The sequence below is a fragment of the Giraffa tippelskirchi genome, chromosome 2 (assembly GCF_054371585.1).
Source record: "Giraffa tippelskirchi isolate mGirTip1 chromosome 2, T2T-mGirTip1v1.2.pri, whole genome shotgun sequence".
In the NCBI taxonomy this organism is placed as follows: Eukaryota; Metazoa; Chordata; class Mammalia; order Artiodactyla; family Giraffidae; genus Giraffa; species Giraffa tippelskirchi.
Window position 1 is genome coordinate 64,350,598 of NC_137276.1, and position 15,830 is coordinate 64,366,427.

At 50.8% G+C, this 15,830-nt stretch overlaps 2 protein-coding genes and 1 long non-coding RNA gene across 18 annotated transcripts in view; 2 read left to right on the top strand and 1 right to left on the bottom strand.

Annotated features, from left to right (window-relative positions):
* Window positions 1-397: 397 nt before the first annotated feature.
* Window positions 398-2,477, bottom strand: DDIT4 (DNA damage inducible transcript 4). The gene is made up of 3 exons (XM_081566670.1): window positions 2,336-2,477; window positions 1,958-2,213; window positions 398-1,684 (listed from the first exon to the last, which is right to left on the bottom strand). The coding sequence occupies exons 2-3, from the start codon at window positions 2,151-2,153 to the stop codon at window positions 1,191-1,193; spliced, it is 690 nt and encodes a 229-aa protein (XP_081422796.1). The 5' UTR covers window positions 2,154-2,213; window positions 2,336-2,477; the 3' UTR covers window positions 398-1,190.
* A 257-nt stretch (window positions 2,478-2,734) lies between these two features.
* LOC145536795 (uncharacterized) lies at window positions 2,735-5,988 on the top strand. Its single transcript, XR_014076015.1, has 2 exons — window positions 2,735-4,443; window positions 5,412-5,988. It is a non-coding gene; the product is annotated as an uncharacterized LOC145536795 (long non-coding RNA).
* Window positions 5,989-10,132: 4,144 nt separating this feature from the next.
* ASCC1 (activating signal cointegrator 1 complex subunit 1) overlaps window positions 10,133-15,830 on the top strand; it is a 132,273-nt gene continuing 126,575 nt past the window's right edge. For 8 of the 16 annotated variants that reach the window (XR_014076055.1, XM_081566945.1, XM_081566869.1 and 5 more), the window contains exons 1-2: window positions 10,351-10,449; window positions 11,283-11,363. The gene's annotated coding sequence lies outside the window, so the exon portion shown is untranslated. Of the gene's footprint in view, window positions 10,200-10,350; window positions 10,450-10,537; window positions 10,676-11,282; window positions 11,364-15,830 lie in introns of those variants that run through there. The other 8 variants (XR_014076056.1, XM_081566910.1, XM_081566846.1 and 5 more) reach the window with 2 other exon arrangements.

Consider the following 15,830-nt stretch of genomic DNA (forward strand, 5'->3'; position numbering starts at 1 on the left):
AGTCCTTGAAGTGCCTGTAAGAACCTTGGGCTCAGTAGTCATTTGTACCAGGCCCTTCTAACCCAAGGCAGTCAGGTGAGCTCTTTCTACTGAGACTGACTCTGTGCGAGGTCTGACTCCCTCCTCAGCTTCCCGGGCTTTTCCTTGGTAGCTTCAACCAGCAGAGCAAAGAGAGCCAGGGTTCTTGACACAGAGGGCACTCAGCCTACATACCTCCATTACTATGCTGGCAGGGGGGTCTCAGAAAGGGACAGAGAAACACAGAGCTGCACCAGAGTCTGATGAAACCCACCTTCTACAGCACCCATCCCCCTCCCTTTTATTTCATGGCACTGATGAGAGACAACTGTTTTTTAACAAACTTTTTTTATTAGAAAAGTAAAAAACGTTGCATAGGTCTTAATACTTGAACATCAAGTGTATTCATGAACAGCGAGTATCTTCATGTAAACAGTTCTAGATGGAAGATCCAGATGGTACTCCTCTGGGGGAGGGGTTCCAGCCCCCACCCCAGTCAGCCCCATCCCCTCATAGCTCAACCCTTCAGTACACATCCAGGGATGGGCCACACACAGCTCCCAGGTGTATTTGTTCTTCAAGTGTCAAAGATCCCCAAGTGATCCTAACACCCACCCCTACTCTTACATTCATGCGTCTGTAAGATAGCTGCCTAGAACAAGTCAGTAGTGAAGCTATGATCAAAAAACAAAAACAAAGAACCAAACATTTGGGCCCTTCAGACCATGAGATACACAAATCACCTCGATGACCTCCCCCCTCCCACCAGGGCCAGCTATGGTGAAACACACATCCCTTGCAGAGGCCAGGGCAGCCCAGCTGCTCTCCTGGCTGTCACACCCCTGTTGTCTTAACTGTCAGTAACAATAAAAATAATTGGGTACATGCTACATACACATCCAGTCAGAAGCCTGGTTGGCCCCTAAGCCTTTGTTTCATGCTACAGTACTGAGGGGCAGCGTGTGCTTCCAACTGGGAGCCACCAGCTCACACCTCAGTGAGCTTCCTAGGGAAACACTGTGTTCTCCCCACCTTGACTTTCCTGCCCCTCAGGTGGCTGTTATCAGTTTTCTAAGGGCAGGCACCAGTCCCTCAGCCTCTGCCTGCCTCCCACCCCAAAAGTTCAAAACTGTCTCTGACATGGGGGCATTATTGTCCCCCTAGGCCCCAGTTCAACACTCCTCAATGAGAAGTTGCTCCGAGCTGTACAGTTTCTTCTTGATTACTCTGAAGCCAGTGCTCAGCGTCAGGGACTGGCTGAAGCCAGGGACGAAGGGAGAGTTGGCGGAGCTAAACAACCCCTGGATCTTGGGCCAGAGGCGTGAGTCCAGGCGCAGCACGAGGGTCAGCTGGAAGGTGGGCACCAGGCTGGGGTCGAGGGCCAGTTGCCCCACGCTGTGGCAGCTCTTGCCCTGCTCTACGCAGACGTCCAGCAGCGCCCCTCGCAGGCCGCACGGCTCGCTGTAGGCCAGGCGCAGTAGTTCTTTGCCCACCTGGCTCACCAGCTGACCCGGCATCAGCAGGCGCGCGGGGCGCCGCGAGCCCAGTCGGGCCTGGGCCAGGCTCTCCTGCAGCAGCTGCATCAGGCTGGCACACAGGTGCTCATCCTCGGGATCGCTGAGCAGCTCGAAGTCGGGCAGGGACACCCCATCCAGGTATGCAGAGTCTGCAAGGGAAAGTAATAGGGGAGGATTAGGTAAAAGAAGCTCCAAACGGGGGAAGTGCTGTTTCGCTAAGAAACCAGCACTTCTTCCCACTCCGTGCCTCAGTTTATGGCCCACGATAGTACCCTATACCTCAATTCCTCTCCTCTGCCTGCCCCTTCCGCAATCCGGGTTCTGACGGGTTAGGAAGTCTAGGTGGGCTTTTGACTCCTAGCGCAGTGTTTCCTCACCTCCCCAGCCCTTCTACTCACGTCCGGCTCCCGCCTACAGCTTACCTTCCTCCGGCCCAAAGCCACTGTTGCTGCTGTCCAGGGATTCGCAGTCCGAGCTCTCCAGGCTCGCGCAGCGGCCGAGTCCTTCTTCTCGGGCCGCCGACCCCCACGCTGAGCGCGGCGGCTGATTTGGGGTGGGAGTTCGGGACCAGGACGAGGACGAAGAGGACGACGAGAAACGATCCCAAAGGCTAGGCATGGTGAGGATGGACGCCAGGGCGTCTGCAGATGAGCTCACGGTGCTGGAGCTCAGAAGACGCTGTAAGAGAAAAGCGGTTAAGATTGGGCGTCAGTCTGGGGGCTGGACCAGACAGAGCGCTAAGACCCCCACGGCCGAGGCTTCTCGGCTCAGCGATCAGCATACACAGAAGGGACACTCACCAGTTACTGCGGTCAGCGAGAACTGCTAGGACAAGTGCGTACTGCCGCTTGAATGAGTGCGCGAACTGGTGCCAAGCTCCGAGCTCTGCCCAGACCTGTCCCTTCTCCCCACCCGCACCTCCCCCTAGGCCTGCCGCGGTCCCTAGCACCAGTGCCGAGAGACCTATAAGGACTAGTGCAGAGAGACCACACCCCTTCCGCGCGGCGGCCCAATCCAGACCCGGGAGTGTGGCCCACCTCGGCCAATGGGCTTCAGGCGCACGTTCGCAACGTTCTCTCCTGCCCAGTGACAGCCGCCTGGCCCCGCCCCCGTTGAGCCCCAGAACGCTCAGGGAAGAACCCCCGAGCCGCGGCCACGCCCCCTTTCTGGAAGGGATCTGTGGCGGCTGCAGCTGCCAAGGTCCCCGAGGGCGCTCGCGGCAGGGGAGGATCAAGGAACGACTTGTTTATTATACGGTCGTATTTCTGATGGAGGGGGTAGGCCGCAGCCGTGCGGGGGAAGAGGCAGGAGAACTTGAGGGGGCAGCAGGCGGGGAAAACGGTTGCACCCAGCGTCTGAGAGCCTGCGAGCTGTGGGCACAATTGGGTGCACGGCTGGATACTCGTGGGACGGCGGCGCGGGGAGCAGACGTTAATCCAGGTGGCTCTCACACACGTACCCCGCGCTAACCTTGCCTTACGAAAGGACTGGGGGTGGGGTGCAAAGACTGGGCTGCTCCGGGCACCGTTCTCCCTCTTCCCGGCCGCCCCACCTGCCCGCCCGCCTATTACTCTACAGCCTCAGGGGATGGATTAATGCTGGGGCCAGGGTCCGTGCCCGGAATGTGAGCCTGGTCCCCAAACAGTGTCCGCTCCCTCCAGCTGCCTACAAGAAGAGGACTTGGGAAATGTGGTTAGAGCAGTAGTGATGGGCCCGGGTTCCTAGCGCTTGGCTCTCGAGCTGGGAACTGACTCTCATATCATCGAGGCACACAGACCCACCCGCCTGCCCTATGGACCGACCGCGGTGCGGCTGTCTCTCCAGTCCGCTGCGGCGAGAGAACCCAAGGCGTCTGCTGGGTCCTAGCGCCCCTTTCTGCCGAAAGCTTTGTGTAAAAGACCGGGAGAGTTGCATCAGGACCGAGGACCTAAATTTCCAGAAAAGCCCCGGAGAGCAATCGCCATCCCCTGTTTCGTCATTCAGGCGGTGCCACAGAAAATGTGACCCGACGGCAGTAATATTGAAGACTAACAGAGATTGCTGACGGTGGGAAGAGGTTCGGACAGATTCGACCTTTATTTACTTAAGAGATTTATCAGTCTGGGACACAGAATCCTGATGGAAGAGAAAACCAAACTTACATCAGAGCTCCCGTGCAGGGGTGGGCCAGAGCCTAACCAGATCAGACTGGCGGGCCTCGCTTCCGGGCAGACTTGTGCGTGACCAAAGACACTTACCGCTGGAGGAGTCAGGCCGCTGCCATCCACACACCCCGCTCCCATTAAAAAAATTAAAAAAAAAAGACTGACCCGTGGGTCTTCCGGGCAAACCAAGACTTAAAACTGTAAACGATCAGAATTCAAACCCTTCACCCCATCCCCTTTCAGTAGATGAGAGAACCATCTCTGGAGACAAATTCATGGATAAAAAATAAATCAGATGACTCAGATTAGGAGATACCTTAAAGATTGCTGCAAAATAGAATAGTCTCTAGGCTGCCAGGGCTTTCGAGGCCTGAACACTGGCTCTTCCTATTCTCCAAGCTCCAGTAACTTGCTGGGAGCCTTAAAGACACTAGGTCGTGGCAGTTGGGTGAAGTGCTTGGGGGACTGAAGGTAGATGACATCCTCTTGAAATTACCCTTTACTGAAGTGAGAAGAAAAGAGCTGGGGTGACCTGTATGGGTGTGTCTTTCTGTCACTCAGAGTGAAGATCAGGGAATTAATCTATCAAGACCATTCTCGCCTCTCAGGCTGACTGGACTGGGGACATCTGAGACAATAAGAGACAGGATGGTTTGCTTCTCTCTCCATCCCCTGCATGAAAAAACATTCAGAAAAATGTGGAACACTAATCTACGAAAAGTAGAGGTTTTGTAAGCAAAAGAATCCAGAGTTATTTTGGAAAGGTCAGTTTACTAGGAATCATTCATTCATTCAATAAATAGCCATCACGAAGTAGTGTGCTGTGGAGCCATATACTGTGTGCCAAGCACCTTTTTTCATTCACTGTCTCATTCTGTCAGTAAAACAGCTTAAAAAAAACAAAACAGCTTTTTATAATTGGGAAGGGTATGTTAAATGAACACTGGATAATTTTGTTTCTTTTTAAAAAAATCCATTAATGTTGTCTCATTGTTTTCAAAAAGTGATGAAAAAAGGACAGGCAGTCTTAACCTTGAAGGTTTTTCCCATAGTAGGAGAGAGTAGGCTATAGGATAAAAGACTACCTGGTAGGAGGCCTAGCTGCAGGGGGATGAGGGTGGAGGGCTAAATGGCTTATCCACTGATATTCTTCACCCATACTGTTGTCTGTTAGGGGAACCTTTGGATCTAAAGGGGAGTTTCTTAACAACCCCTCCGAGGGGCCAGGTTGAAGGGTCTTGGTTCATCCTGTGAGGTGAAGGGCAGGATCCCTTCCCCATGGCAGTGGCTGGACAAACATTGTTACCATCTCACATACTGAAACAGATGGGATGAGGGGGGACCCCAAAAGGGGTACTTGCAGGAAGGAGACAGCTACATCTCCTAGCCTCTGAGCCAGGCATCTTCAGAGCCTTCAAAGATCCTATGAACCCTGCATTTGGTGTGCTTCTCTCCCTCTCAGGCCTAGGCTGATGCTGGTCAGGCTTGCCTAGACATGTTTCCACCAGCAGATTTTGAGACCAGCTCTGGCATCCTGTCCTCCAGGAAGACCTCCCCAGCTGGTGAATCCAATTCACCATCCCTTAGGTGCCCCTCCTCGGGTCATCCTTGCACCTCATGTACATCTCTGTTAATAACTGTTTCCACTTTAGTTTTCTCACTGGACTATGAGCTTCTTAAAGGTGGTGTTCTTCCTTTTCTCTCTCTTTTTTCATTTTTTTTGGCCACGCAGGATCTTAGTTTCCTGAACAAGGATCTAACCTGTACCCCCCTATGTGGGAGAGCAGAGCCTTAGCCACTTGGATCACCAGGGAAATCGCTGTTCTACTCTTCTTAACTTTCAACTTAAAGCACATAATAGAGACTCAGTGAATATTCCTTGGATGAATAAATGAATTAATGGATAAAGCAAGAAGGTGGATTTTCTGAGAACTGCAGGCCTACATCTGGATTCTCAGGATCTGGTGGACTTTGGGGCAGGTCTTCAGAAGAACTCCATGCTACCTTTCTATCCCATTTCTGACAAGTGCTGCCAAAAGTGTTGGATGCATCTGAATATTTCCCTTCTTCCTTCGCTCAGGTCTAGCAGTGGGGCTTCCAAGGTAACCTAATTCTTTCAGTTGGAGTATAGTCGGCAACCCCAGGAAGCTGGGGAGAGAGGTGCATTGCGGGAAATGCACACATTGAGAGCGCTGACTTGTGGGAAATCTTTTAAAGCAATTTGTACTTTCCTTTAGAGTGCCTTAAAAAGACAATTTTTTTTTAATTGAGATGAAATTCACATATAAAATGAAACTTTTTAAAGTGCACAAGTCACTGGCATTTAGTGTGTCCACAATGCTGTGCCCTCACCACCTCTGTCCATTATACAACATCTTGATCATCCCAAAGGAGACCCTGAGCTCACCAAGCAGTCACTCTCTTCAAAATACTTTTGAATTTTATATTCCTGTGTTGGGGGGAGTACGGATGTCCCTTTACACAACTCCAGAGGGCACTGTTAACCATTCAAGTCTGTGCATTTACATGTGTCTTCTGGGGAAAGCACTCCTAACACAGACACAGTGTGCAACATGGAATCTGTGCCAAGCGACCCTGAAAGGGAGATGGCTGAACTCCCAGCAGTAGTGGGCTAGTGTCACGTCCCCCGTGACTCAGGCCTCTGGAGTTGGTAACTAGGTCCCAAGTCCCAGTCTCTGTGGCCAAAGCCCTGCCCGTGCAGACACTCTGCTTCTTCCCAGGCTCTGCTGCCTTCCCATAGGACCCACAGCAGCCTGCAATTTAAAGTCAATGAGCACTCACTCCTTGGCCACCTGCCCCTCCCTGTTCTGGTGGTTTCTGTCCTGCGCACAGGTTCCCAGGACCTAAGTCTGGCAAGTTGCTCCAGTCGGGTTTGGGGAGTTTAACCAGATCTTGGGGTGGGAGTGTGGTTCTGGGAACCCCAGAATTCAGGATGGGAACCCCTGAAGGCCAGACAGCATGCCTATGTGGCTCTGCTTGGGGCGCCTCCAGAGCCCTTTGGAAACATGTCATTGAGGGGAGTGGAGGCGGCTGGAGGAGCGTGGGTGGTAGGGAGAGGGTGGAGCAGTGGTGGGAGGTGGGGACAATGAAGCCAGCAGAAGTGTTCCCAGGACTTCTGTGGCTTTTTACTTGAAAAACAAACAACTTGGTCAAAATAGCAAGATTATAAGTGCACCTGGTTTACTAGGAGGGCTGTGAAAAGCTGTTGACAGCTGAAGACTACAGTAGGATTTTAACTGTGCTATTGGAGGGATAATTAAAAATTCAGTGAGGAATGTTTTTGCAAATGAAGCTACTTTTTGAAATGGAAATACTGACAATACATTGTATTATGTACCCTTTCAAAGAAGCTTTTGAATTGTATTATCTGCTTACACCCAGAGGAATGAAGATAATGCCATTCTACAGAGGAGCAAATTGAGGCCCAGAGTGAGTGTCCTGTAATCTTTCCATCAACTAGTGGCTTTCAAGCCTGATTGATAATTAGAATCTTCTGTGGAGCTTGTAAATCATAGATTCCCACCTCCCCAACCCCCATTCTGATTTGGTAGGTCTGAATGGGACCCTTTTGTACAAAAGCTCCTCGGGTGGTCCTGATGCTCATCTTTAGTTGGGATGTCTACGAACTGAGGACTGACCTCTCAGGAAGAAAAGTAGGCCCTGGAAGGAACACTGGGTTGGCTCCCCAGCCTCTCTGTGGGTTGGGGGTGGGTTCAAGGTTGGTGAAATGGCAGACAGCTGTGGAGAGTAGGCCTACTTGTGGCAATGGTGAGCTCACAGCCAGCCAGTTCTGCTGGGCTCCCAGGTTTCACAAGAAGCCATTTCCTCTGGGGACAGGACAAAGGGCAGAGGGAACCCCACGAAAGGCTGGCTTGTTAAACCATCACGACAAAGGGGGAGCTAGGAGGATAGCCTGAGGCTCCTGCCAGAATTCAGGTTACCCCTTGCACTGATGAAAGTCATGACGGCCTACCAGACCTCACTGCTCCCCCTCCTCATCTCCCACGCAGCCAGAGTTGCCCATGGGACCCAGACTCCAGCACTGACACTGCACAGCCTCTCAGGAAGGAATCCCATCTGCGGGGTCAGCGTTTGGCCAGCTTCCCAGAATCCCTCTCCCATCCTAGCATCTGAACTCTTATGAGGAAACAGTGAAGTGGGGGGAGGATGCGGCAACACCCCTCTCCAGTTAGTACCCAAAACAGCTTTCTGAGTCAAGCCCAGGTCCTATGAGGGGACAGGAGTCAGCTGACCTGAGTTCAGGCCATTTGGCTGCTAAGGATGAATAGGGTACTAGGCTGTGGCCTGAAGCAGCCCCTAGGAAGCATAATGTCTTTGAAATTCAGTATTTTCATTACAAAGTATCATTTTATTTTATTACTTTTATTACAAATAATATAATCTTGCATTCTATTTTATATTTTATCTGTGTATGGGAATTTGTGTTAATTTTAGTTGCAAACTTTAAAATGACTTAATAGTTAAATTACTTAATCTTCCCTGCCCCCACAAAAACCCTTTTTAACAAAAAGATTCACTGCATTTATCCTGGGGCTTCATATACTGCTGGGGATTTTCATACCCCAGTTTTGAAAACCCAGAACTAGAGAATCTCAAAGGCCTATTCAAGCGCCACAAAGATCATAACAAAGAAAAAAAAAAAAACATTTAAATTCTATGGAGTTCCTTTTCTAAAACTCCCAGGCCTGACCTGTAGGGTGGTGGACCATCTGGAGGAGGCCTGCCAGAGAAGGTAGAAACAGACGACCCAGTTCAGCCCTTTCAGTGTGCTTGCTTTTTGAGGGTTTCCAATTGCCATATATCAAAGGGGGGAGGCGGGGTCAGGTTGGGCTTTGTTCCTTCAAGCTGGGGGGTGGAGTGGGGGTGGGGGATGACAAGGGTGATCAGAAGCTGCTACACAGGGGACAGCCTGAATCCAGGCTTGCTGCCTGCCTGGGAAGTAAAATGAGCTCAGCCCCCCTCCCCCCACTGCTGCACACACAGAGAAGAGAGACCAGGAGGGCTGGTCACCCTCTGGGTACCCTAAGGGGCTGAGGTGAGGTGAGCACGGCTGGATTAATACTCAGTAGAGAGAGAAGTCAGTCCTCTCACTGTCAGGATTCTTCTGTCAGTGGAGTGAACATTAAAATCTTTGAATGTTGGGGCCTACAGCCCCTGGGAAAGTGCCTCTTTTAGAAACCCCCTCCCACATTATGGATAAGGAACCAAGCTGGAGAGCAGGGAGCCTTTTGAGTTCTCCTAGCAATTAGGCCTTATTCAATCTTCAGAAACTTTGTTTTCCCAGGCTTGTAACCCCTTCCTTGCTCCTCTGCCAAGTTTCTTAACTTCACTCAGAATTGCAGTTTTTCTCTCTAGTGGCCTTAGTAGCCAAAGGCTTGAAAAACTCAGGTCTGTGCAAAAAGGCAACCACCCAGGGTCTGCATCCTGGGCCTTTGTCTGGAACTCCTTGGCTTGCTGGTGATGACAGCTGCCAGTTCCACCTGGCAACACTGCCGCCTCCTCACAAAGATCTCTGACCTTTCTGGAACTCCTTATGGTTTTAAAAACACTCATATCTTTAGCATTTTCATAACTCTGTCAATAAAAACAACTTTTATTTGTGTAGTGTAGATAGGACAGGCCTCATTTTACAGGTAAGAAAACAGGTTTGGATAGATACAGGGACTTGCCTAAGGTCACATAGCCAGGCTGGAGCCATGACTCTAGATCTAGGCTCATTTCCTTGATTCCAAGCCCCTGACACTTTTAGTTGTGAGCCAAAGGAGACTGTATCACTGGGAAAGGGGGCAGTACACGCTGGGGACACATGGTGTAGAACAGCTGGAGTGAACACCTGAACTCGACATGGTGTTGTCGACAAAAAACTTTCTCTGCTGGTTTGGCTCTTATTTTATCTGATGAGGCTCTTCCTCCCCCTGCAGAATCCAGCAGGGCCCAGCAGTGCTCACTCAATGGCAAAACAGTGTCGCCCAAGGGATCACCTTCAGCTAAACAACCTCAAGCCCAGAAGTGACAGCGATTCTGTCACGTTCCCCCATCCCAGCATCCTCCCTGAGAACTCTGGTCTCCTCTAGGAAGGTCCATCTGGGAAGTGGTGCGCCAAGAGGGGTCTCTCCCTGCCCCATCTGTTCCTCTTGTAACCCACAAAGGATAGACTTTGACAGAGGAAGCCAGAAGCCATGGCTCAATCTTTTTGTACTTAAAAATCAGAGGCAGAGAAACACACACAAAAAAATCTAGACCTCTAGATTCTGCTCTGGGAAGAGGTGAACATTAAGAGCTGAACTGACTTCCCTGCTGTGATTGGTCTGCAGTGGGGGCCAGCGGGATGGGGGAAGGGACGACCCTTCCTCCCTCTCCTTTCCCCTCCCACCCCCTACCCTCGACTGAGGTGCGCCCTCAGGGGAGCCCGGCAGTGGAGGTGACAGATGCTGAGCAGCTGACTGGCGAGGGGGTGTCCCTCTCCACGGACCCCCTGGTGTGTGCTGGGGGGGAACGGGGACGTGACTTGGAGAACGTGTGTGAGGGGGGAACGAGGGGAGGGGAGGAGGGAAAGTGAGACAGGGGAGGAGGGCGGGGCCAGTGCTAGCTCCGCCCACTGGGGGGGAAGGAAGGGGGCTCCTCCTACCGTCTAACAGGAAGGCGGCCGGGCTGCGGAGATGCTGAGCTCAGCTCTACGGCCTTTGGGCTGCTGGGTGGGGGCAGGGCGAAGGGCCGGCGCCTCTCTGGTGAGGGCAGAAGAGCTGGGAGGAGCGGGGAGGAGCGGGGAGGAGCGGGGAGGAGCGGGGAGAGGGGGAGGCGGGGAGGCGGGGAGGAGAGGTTGAGGAGGCCCTCACAACCCTGAGGCTGTAACTCTCCTCCGACCGGGTCCGCTAACAAAGCGGTCTCTGTTGGGGTAGGGGAGGCCTCCTGGCGGCGCACAGAACCCTTATGAGCGTGGGCGGGGGAGTGTTTGTGAGTTACCACCTTACACCCCGACTTAGGTGCAAGAATTCATGGCAGAGGCCAAGCGCTTGTGCCCTCTGACCGCAGGGTTTGGTGGAAGGAGTGCACGGAGAAGTGCCTCTCCTGTAGGGCTGCAGGTCAGAACTGCCCGGGCCAACTCCAGCCCGTGCAGGAAGGGACTTTTATTTAAGGCAACCTTATAAAAAAGCAGGGAAGGTCAGCTTGGGAGGGGACCGAAGAAAACTCTTCGGACCCACTTGGCACAGATGGTTACCCAGGTCAAATGGGTGGTGGCTGTTTTTGAGCTGACCTACATACCTATTTGCCTCTTTATCTTTTTATTATCACACGTGGTTATTATGGGAGCTTTTCTTTAGCACTCACTGCTGCATTTACTGAGGGCTGCACAATGAGGCTTGTTTCGTCAATTTCCCAGAAAGTTTTAAGAGTCTCTGGCCCAGGAAAGGACATCCATCAGTAGGCCAGCAGAAGCTTCACTAAGTTCCTTGCCGAAGGAGCAGGATCTGAACCCAGATGCACCAGTCCAGAGATGATTAGCCTTAGAGGCCAGGAATGACATTCAGATTTGACAGCAGTGTCCCTGTGTTTTTCCCAGGCTGGTTTAAAAGCCCCCTTGGCCTGGGCTGCATTGCTTGCCAAAGTTGACCTGTGGTGCTCCAGTCCCACACTATGGCAGGTAAGGCTTTTTCCCTTTACAGGTGGAGAAAATGAGGCAGAGACGAGTTGTGGACAGAATTCCCTGCTTTGGTTGTGGAGGTAACTTTGTTATCTTAAGGAGAAACAAGGAGAGCCTAGAAGTGTCTATTTTACTGTTGCTCTGCTTCCCACTACCTTTAGAGCAAGTCTGGCTGCTTACCTCAGCCTCACAAACCTCCAGCTTGACTATCTCTAGCTGCATCTCCTTCCTGAAGCCAGGAGGGGAAACACAGATGGTTCTAATTACCTCTGAAATGCTCTTAAATTTTCCATAAAATACAGTATGCCTGGCTTTGTGTATACAACTTTGCACAGTAATACATATGTAGATGTGCAAAATATATACAGCCACATACAGTGGATCCCAAAGAGAACATCAGCAAAGTATAAGCATATAATTTACAATATTTTTAATCACGCTAAAGAGAAACACACGTAGACCTGAAGTGAGACTGGCAGAGGTAACAGATTTCTGTCTTCTCCCATCTGGTGCCCTCTCTGGGGCATGAAATCTTTGGCTCCCAGGAGGAGAATGGGGGATGCTTGCACTCCTTAAACTGCTCTTTTGTGATTGGATTTTCTTTCAAGGCTAGTATAGTTGACTTTGCTCAGGTGCCCTGTGGGATGCTTTTCCTCTGTGAAGTCAAGTATCTTCCCTTCAGCTTGTTCCCATCTTCACACAGATTACCCTTCCCAGATGCCCTTCTAGCTCTTCTGACTCATACTACAAGCTTGTCTCAGCCCTGGGCCCTCCAGGAGCCCTTTTTGATCCCACTTGGAAAGTTCCCTGGCTGGGGAGTGCAGGACAGAGAGTCCAGCCCAGAGCTGCTTGCCTGTGAAGCTAGTGCTCAGTTCTCAAGAGCTGTGGATGAGCTGTGCTCTCTTCTCACCTGATGTATATTGAAATGATCCTGTCCTGGGTGTGATGCTCCATCAAGTTGTAAACTCCTTCAGAGGTTACCTATTTTAAATCTTTAAACACCTATCACCATAACTCCCCCCAACACATACACACACACACACATGCCCTTACACCTCTGTATGTTATCTACATATGGTATATGCTCAATAAGTATTTGGCCTGGGGAACTCTGCTACCACTGAGCTCTGATAGTGTGTCTTATTGTCACAGAAAGTTAAAACCGAAAGGGGGATTTCCCTTCTCATCAGCTGAGAAGAGTAAAGGGGAAGTGGCCTAGAATGGGAACCAGATCCCACGGTCTGCTTGCTTCACTGGCCCTCGCTCCTGGTGGCCCCATCCTATCTCCTTGGTTGTTTCCTTTCAAAGCCCTCATCCCATATGTAATTATCCATGTATTTATCTGTGTGGATGCACAGTGCCTGTCTTTCCCACTGAACTGCAAGCTCTGAGAGGCCGGGGTCTGTATCTGTTTCATCTCAGAGCTCCAGTGCCCCGCACAAGCCAGGCCCCCAGAGTTCTTAGCATACAAATATGAAAAAGAAAATGGCCTGAGAACCTCCTTCCACTTTCCCAGGGCAGCACTGAGACTGGCTCAAAAACTGCACAGTCGATAGGCTGTCCTTGTCAGGACCTCTAAGGCTAACACCCTGTCCTGAGCTTAAGACCTAGGAGGAAAGATAAGACACCTTGTGTATAACGCTAATGCAAGGAAGACAGCTGATTGAGGAATGATAGACTGGGTGTTGCAATCCAGCAGCATTGTGGAAGGCAGATTGGAGGTTTGAGACCAGAGGCTGAGAGCAAGTTATATAGTGACAGAAAAAACTGAAAACCACCTTGAGTGTCTGTGGCAAACAGTTAAATAAGCTCCAAATCATGGAGCATTATGTGGATGTTAAAAAGAGTGAGGTCAGTTTTGGAAAAATGCCCAAGATATGTTGTTAGGTAAAAAGGACAAGTTGCAGAACAATTTGTATCCTCTAATCTCATTCTGAAAGAAAAACAGGACACTCCCCAGCAGACACACACTTACATGTGCAGAGAAAACATCTAGAAGGATACTGTCCACAGAGGTTATCTCTGAGGGATGGAGGGGAGGGAGAGGCTTTTACTTTTTCACTTCATATCTTTTTTTGTTTGTTTTTCAGGTTAAAAACTAAGGTTACCTTTATTTTGCTTTGTAGAGACACTGGAAATTGGATTTTTATCATGAGCTTGTATTACTCTCACAAGAGATTTTTGGGTTTTTTTGCTGTTGCAGGACTGCTGATGGGGTTTTGGGTTAGACAGAGGTGGGGTAGGGCTGAGGCAGTGGAGACCCAGTGAGAAGGGGGCGATGACAAGATCTGGACAGAGGAAGGCAGGGAGGGAGGGTCTGGGACAGCTCTGTGGTTCCAGATCGGGAGAAGTGAGGATGGCTGTGGAGACGATTGTGGAAGCATGGGGCAGCGTAGGAGAGTCACTTTCAAGGTGACTGACCTCCACAGTGCCTGTGACCCTGGGTAGGGGACAAGGAGCCCAAGGCCAGGAAACTTAACTTTTGGCAACAAGGGCAAGGAAAGGAAGAAGGTCGACCTTTAGGACCCTACGGATTCCTTGGCTGTTTCACTATCCTTTGAGTACAGACAGTTCTTGCTGCAGCTTGGAAACAAACGGAGCGAGGAGGGGCCAAAACGAAAGGCAGCTGGAGGAGTCGGCCGGCCTTCCCCAGGCTGGTTGCTGGTGTGGCCTGGGTCTCCGCCCTCCCCCTGCCTGCTCTTGTGGGCACACGTCCAGGCTCTGGTGAAAGGTCAGGGCTTCTGGCCCCTTTTGGAGGCAAAGCATCCGACTTGAATCAGGAGCAAAGGAAACCAGAGCACTGCTGTTCATGGAGAGATTGGGAAAGAGGGAGCTGAGTTGGGGCAGGAGAAGTTTCTTGGCTCAGATAAGCCCATCAAAGCCTGGAGAAGGTCAAAGATGAGGAATGTTCTGCGATTTCTAAGACAGCAGCTCATTTATCCCGTGAACACTTGCTCTGAGCCTGAGTCCAGCGCTAGGGCTGCCACCGTGCACGCTGGGTACACCCTCCTCAGAGGGACTGTGTTTGGAGTCCTATCTCCATGTCTCCCTACAAAAGTGCCTATGAAAGGAAAGGGGGAGACGTCTGCCACGGGGCACTTTCACAGGGGCCTATTCAGTCAGCACTGCAGCCTCCTAAAGGAGGTGTTATTTTACAAATCAAGAAACTGAGGCTGGGGAAGATAGTACCTTGCCCCTGACCGCATGGTTAGGACGTGTTAAAACTGGGATTCGAACCTGGGTGTGCCTGTGTCCCACTTATAATTTGGTTGCTTGGAGCTCAGAACACCTTTTCCCATCAAAATAATGCTATAAGTGGTGGTTTGGTTGCCATAATGGCCTAGCTCACCCAGGGTATAGCTGGAATTAATTCTATGTTTCAGTGCGGTTGTGGATGAATCAGGCTTCTGTGGGCTAGCCTGGAAACCCACAGGAGAGGGAAAATGCATTTCAGGGTGTGCCCAGCTGGGAACTCTTGCCCTTACCATAGCGCCTGATTCAGGGCAGTCAGGGGATTGGTGGCTTAGGGAGCACTTGTTCATTTCCAGAGCTCTTCCAAGCCAGCCCTGGTTAGTTCTAGCTGTTCACTGGAGGGGGCAGAGCACTGGGCAGATTTGAGGTTTCTAAGACAGGGAGTGTTACGTGAGAATGTGCACTGATTTTCAGACTCTGACCATCTTGGTCCTCTCTCTTCTTTCCTTACACTGCCTCTCAGCTTCCTGCAGTCATCTTTTATCTTCTTCCTCTAGGATGGATCCTAAAGACAAGATCTAGGATTTATTTTCACCACTAAATCTGATGTCTGCCTGTGAAGTATGTGGGTAATAATGACTGCACAGGGTTTGGAGTGATAGAGATCAGAGCAGCTGCTAAGGGAAGCAAGGATCCATCGAAGCTTTTAGAGTGACTTCAGGGAGAGCAATCACACATTCAACAAACATTGGCTGTGTGCTGGTCAGTGTACTCACTCCTTTCTTGGCACTTCTGTTGCCAAAAGAATCCTGGGAAGGACTGAATGTGGGTCTCAAACCCAGAATCAGCATTGGAAGAAATCTTTTTCCAGATGGAAACTGCAGTCATTCATTAATTCAGGAAGGTCTGAGTGTCAGGCTAACTACTAAGAATACATAAATCCTGAAAATTGGGAAGTGACTTGCCCAGCATCTCAGCTCAGGGTCCCCATGCCTGGACTAGTACCTGCCCTTTCAGGCCACACTCATGGCCTTTCTGCCTCAAGATATATCCCAGTCAGCTTTTAGGATTCCTCTGATTTGGAGCCTAGAGCCTAGGGGAAGGCCACAGGGAAGTAGCAGGATTCCTTTCTCATGGACAGTAACAATGGCTGGACTCTACCCTGAAGTGAGAACTAGATTTCCCACTGGTGGGGTTCTGAAGACACAGAAGACATTTCTCAGTTATTTCAATGAGCCACCTGCTCTCTAAATTCAGGTCTTCACAAATACTGTT

Bases quoted from the DNA above. Each gene is read 5' to 3' on its own strand.
- DDIT4 (XM_081566670.1), bottom strand. From the start codon at position 2,153: ATGCCTAGCCTTTGGGATCGTTTCTCGTCGTCCTCTTCGTCCTCGTCC. The intron at 1,685-1,957 runs GTAAGCTGTAGG...TTTCCCTTGCAG, and splicing joins TGGCTTTGGGCCGGAGGAAG to ACTCTGCATACCTGGATGGG.